Source organism: Condylura cristata, unplaced genomic scaffold (assembly GCF_000260355.1).
Source record: "Condylura cristata isolate star-nosed mole 26May11 unplaced genomic scaffold, ConCri1.0 scaffold00025, whole genome shotgun sequence".
In the NCBI taxonomy this organism is placed as follows: domain Eukaryota; kingdom Metazoa; phylum Chordata; class Mammalia; order Eulipotyphla; family Talpidae; genus Condylura; species Condylura cristata.
In genome coordinates this window covers 1,463,439-1,468,530 of record NW_004567126.1, presented here as the reverse complement: position 1 = coordinate 1,468,530, position 5,092 = coordinate 1,463,439, and the positions used below count along the sequence as shown (strand labels likewise).

The 5,092-nt window shown below is 50.9% G+C and overlaps 1 protein-coding gene across 1 annotated transcript in view; it reads right to left on the bottom strand.

The window, feature by feature from the left end:
* Nucleotides 1–4,173, bottom strand: part of OLFM2 (olfactomedin 2) — a 61,313-nt gene extending 57,140 nt beyond the window's left edge. The window contains exon 1 of the mRNA XM_012729804.1: nucleotides 4,106–4,173. Within this exon, the coding sequence (XP_012585258.1) occupies nucleotides 4,106–4,171 (66 nt within the window). The 5' untranslated portion in view covers nucleotides 4,172–4,173. The remainder of the gene's footprint in view (nucleotides 1–4,105) is intronic.
* Between the last annotated feature and the right edge of the window lie 919 nt (nucleotides 4,174–5,092).

The following is a 5,092-nucleotide window of genomic DNA, read 5'->3' as shown; positions in this document are numbered from 1 at the left end:
ATTTCCTAAAGGAACTCACTTTGTTTTTTTTCTTTAAGATGTATTTATTTATGCATACAGAACTGGGGTACAGGCCAGAGGTGCAGTGAGAGGATTCACCAGAGACAGAGTGGGGAGCAGAACAGGCAGACTGACAAATCACACTGCTGAGGAGAGCAGCGGGTGGGTCAGGAAAGGTCTGCTGCTCCATGTGGGTCACCTCCGGGATGGGGATTGAACTCATGATGAAGTGGCTTCAGCCTCTCAGTGCTGTGCCACCAGGGAGGTCCCGGATCTCACCTTATGAAGGAGAATATCGCCTTAACCCCAAATAGTGCTGCCCTATAATGGTGGAATTTCAAGCAAAGATGGAATTTCCTGACACCTCTGCTACAGGAATTGTGAAATGAGTATGAAATTGTCCAAGGGGAAACTCGTCCCCCCCCCCAATTCTTTCTTGGCACAGAGGTCCCAAGGCTTGAGAAAGAAAGAAGACTCCATTCATTTACCCAACATGTTTGTTGTATACCTGCTGGTTCTCTTATAGGCACCAGAGACACAATAAAGATCATGGAACCCTAAAAAACTGGATCTCTACGGGTAGACAGACAAGTGAAAGAAAATGGTGGAAAATTAGTGACAAAGGTAATGAAGAGTAGGATCTCAGAATAGTGGTGGGAAGATTATTTTAGGTGGCTGGTCAGGGGTGGCCTCTAGGAGGCGGTGACACTTCAAGCAGATAGAGAAGTAGAGAATCAAGTAGCTACCTGGGGGAAAGTGTCCCAGGCAGAAGGGTCTGGCAAGTGCAGAGACCCTGGGGGATGCATGAAAATGGAACTACTTCTCCCCTCACTTCCTGTGAAGATCCCAGGAAAGAGGTGACCCTCTCCATTAAAAGAAAAAACAAAACAGATAATCTCATAGATCTAGATCTAAGGGAAAGCTTCTCAGTGGTTAGAAAAAAGCACCTGGGCCCTCCCTGGTGATACAAACGGTTAGAGCGCAGCACTAGGAAGCTAGCCAAAGCCACTTCAGTTCCATCCCAGCCAGGGAGGTGATCCACATGGCGAGGCAGACCTCTCCTGACCCACTTGCTGCTCCCCTCAGCAGTGTATTTCAGTAGATCTGCCTGTTCTGCTCCCCACTCTGTCTCTGGTGAGTCCTCACATGGCTGCCCCTGCCCCCTCTAACCTGTAGCCTGTACTCCATTCTGTATGCATAAATAAATAAGTCTTAAAAAAAAAAAACAGAAAGAAAGAAAGCACTTTTCCCAAAGGGAGGAGGGTGGAACTTGATCCTGGCATGCTCCCTGGCAGCCCCGGGCATTCCTTTCCTTTTAATCTCCCCTCTCCTCATTCCTCACAGTCACACCAGCTTCCTTGCTGCTCTCCAGACACACTAAACTTCAGGGCCTTTGCACTTGCTGTCCCTCCCCACCCACTACACTCCATCTTGAGCTCTCTTTTCCCTGGATACATAGAAACCGCCCTCTCTCACTGCCTTCAGATGTCACCTCAAATATCACCTCCTTAGAGACATCATGTCTGACTGCACCAGCTAAAATACCCCCAGTTCATCACCATCACTATTTCATCCCCTTTACTATATTAATTAGTTAATTATTCTACATGTCACTTGCACGTATTATATGTTGATTTACTTGTTGACATTGTATCTTACGTTTATTCTATTACTATCTGTATCTTCTATCAGAAAGTTCAGCTCCAGTAGGGCAGAGATTTAATGACTTGATTCATGGATGATTCCCCAGAGCTGAATCATATTTACTGATTGAATAGACAAACGAATATTTTCTAGAAAGGACCTTTGGTGAAATCCAGGGTACATCTGAGACTTAAGAGGAGGCTCTGGGAAATGATGGAGGGGGAGGAAAGGGAACAGAGCATCCATTCTCCAGATTCTTTTCCCTGGGGCTCCAGGCTGGGTGGACAAGCTAAATAAAGGCTGACACCATTTTGTTGTGGTGGTGTTGTAGCTACGACCCTTCCGTGCCTGTGGCGGCCTCCAGGACGACTGGCAGCCCCTCCAACAGATGACCCCAGTTTAGCCCCGCCCCTTCCATCACCTCGCCCCCCGGTCCACCGACGCTCGTATGCCCCGCCCCCCAAGATGCCGCGTTTAGCCCCGCCTCTACGAAGACTCTCATTAGTGCCGCCCCCAGCCGCTCTCGCCCCCCTTCCTGGGGTCGGATGAACTCATTTTTCGACAGCTCCTCTCAAGGCCTCACACACAGCCAATTTTGACGAGAAGATAAAAAATCTAGAGTTCTTGAGGCGCAAACAAGGATGGGGAGAATCCCCAGGTGCTGTTTCTAATGGTCCTTCTGGAAATCAAATTCAACTTTACCCTGGTCCCTTCCTGTCAAGCAGTCTCTCCGGCTTATGCCTCTTTTGGCGTCTGGTTCTTTACTTCTCTTTGGCATCTAATATATGCAGTGTGATAGGCATCCAGCACACTTCCCATCCCTCCTAGTTAAGAGGCTAAGGATGGAGAAATAGCACTATGAGGATGGAGAGCCCACAACCTCTACTTGTGATCTGGTGATCCTTCTATCTAGAATCTAAGCTCCAGCTTTTCCAATGTCCCCCTTGGGCTGTGTACACGGGTCAGGTTTTTTTCTTCTGACCCAGAAAGAGAAGATGTAAGTACAATTTTTTCCCTGAGCTTCTACCTAAAATCCCTACTAGTGCCTACAAATGTACTGTCCACATAAAGTGGGTTATTTAACCAAGAGCAAACCATGTGAACTCACTGTCTTTTCTATTCCTAAACTGTCTGAGCTTAAGCAAGTGTCTAAACTTTTCTGTGTCTCAATGTTTCCACCTGTAAAATAGTAAAATAGGTAACAATAGTACCTGCTAGCAGAGCCTGCAGGATTAAATGCCTCAGATCATGTTGTATGCTTGAAACAGACCCAGTATACAATAAGACTTAAAAAACATTAACTGTTGTTATAATCATTATTTTTCTCTTAGCTCCTACAGATCTGAGGCTTGAAGAGGCTCCCATTCTCAAGATGGAGGAGGAAAGAGGCTTCTAAATAGCTGAAGAAAGCTTGGACCTTACAGGTTTTGCAAGCCCCCCCACCCCAAGCTTGCCCAAAGAGAGGAAGCTACTGACTTCTGGGAAAGCATGACTGAAGTATACAGGCAACACACACGCACAGATACGCATACATGTCTGTGTGTGCACAACCTTTACCCTTCCCACCCCTTTTAGTGTGATTTATTCAAAAGCACAGAAAGGCACAGGGTCAGCCCAAAGCTCCCACACAATCACACTTGCTCACACACATTTGCTACAACACCCAGGCAAATCGACTGGATCACTGAGACACTGACACACAGTCCTTTACACACAGCTCCGCTGCTCAAACCCCACCAAGATTAACACTTTCCTCACTCACTGTCACATCGCCCGTCACACACAGACACACAAGTCCCAATGGCAGGATCACAAACCTCTCACTGTCACACCAGCCTTCCCAATACAGGCTGTCTGTCATACACAGGCTCCCTAGCATACAAACACCCTCTCCCATACACCCCAACTCATGCTCAGTTGGATACACACCTGCACCGTCACACACACAAACTCTGTCACACCCAGCCATGACACAAAGGTACACACATTTATCCAGCACCTCACACATGTCCCTGCCAGTCACTTCCACGTGAGTCCCACTCTTTCCCCACCCTGGGGGTGCAGGGAAGGAATAGGGGGTTTTCAAAGCTGGGCACCTCCAGCCATGATGGGGGGAGTGAAGGGTAAGCAACACCCTAGCCCCCATGAAGTTCCCCCCAAGCCCCAATCAGCTCCAGCGAAATGGTGGGTGTGGGCTCCGGGTCACCGAGGGGCAGAGAACCCCGAAGCTGACATCAGACAGTCCCCCAAATCAACCCAGCTTGAGGCTGGATTTGAAGCCCCCACTCCCTGAAGCCCAGTGGAATCCCAGCCCCTCCCCGGCTGCACTGACCCTAGCCCCTCGCAGCCCCAGGAGGAAGGGGGTAGTGAAGCCCTAAACCCCGTTTCTGTGGGAACGCTCTAAACCTCTCCCCTCCTCCCCAGCATCCTCTGAGCTCACACCTGCCCACCGGGCCCCTACCTGTCCGGCGAGGCCTGAACACAGCAGCGGCAGCAGCAGCAGCGGTGGGACCGTGAGCGGCCACATGACGCGCCCCCGGCCCGGCGTCCGGATCCCCCCACCCCCCGCCCACCCTAGTGGCGTCTCGGCGCGGGGACCGCCACCATGCGCGACCCCGCCCGCCCGGGCGACCTTCAACCGCCGCCTCCCCCGCCTCTCCGGCGGCCGGGATTCCGCCCTACCCCCGCCCCCTCGCAGCTTAGAGTCTTTGTTGCGGGCTCCGCCCCCCGCCCCGCCCCCAACTCGTTTGTGGGAGCCACGGATGGGGTCTGGGGGCCCGGAAGGGTGAGGAGCTGACGCTGGGAGGATAGCTGGGATGTGGTTTGCAGCCCCCTAAGCCCTATGAGGGTGGGACACGGAGATGGGGGAGGAGGGTTCCATCACGTGTCTGTTAAGTTTTACCTTCCTTGGATCTTTCCCACGTTGAGGATGGGGGTGCGACGGGGACTTAGGAGGATGCAGAGTAGGAGGAAGATCTGGGAGCAAAGAAAAGAAATTGATACCTGCTTCTTTAAAGAATGAAGAATCGATCACGAGAGAAACCGAGGCAGAGACAGAGAAATTGGATATTAGGTTAAGGAGGTCATCTTTGTGACAGGAGGATGGAGCAGTGGGAGACAAAAACAGCGGAAGGAGACTGGACAGGCAAACAGACAAGCCATCTGGTGGGCTAGCCACGCTGGTGGGCCTGAGCCCCAAAGGGACATTTTCAGTTTTTACTCTCCCTCCCACCTCATTACTCCTGGGACCTCCCACTCAGTTTCCCTTCCCCCTCCCACCTGTGACAATCTTTTGTTCAATGGTCCAAGATGAGTGATCACAACCTGAGAGAATGAAAATATTAAGGCTCCTTCACACAACTTTATTCTCTTGTAACAGTCATCCTTGTCCACCCTGCCTCCCTCTGGAAGCCCTCCAGTCTTTCTTCGCACTCACACTTCGTTGCCT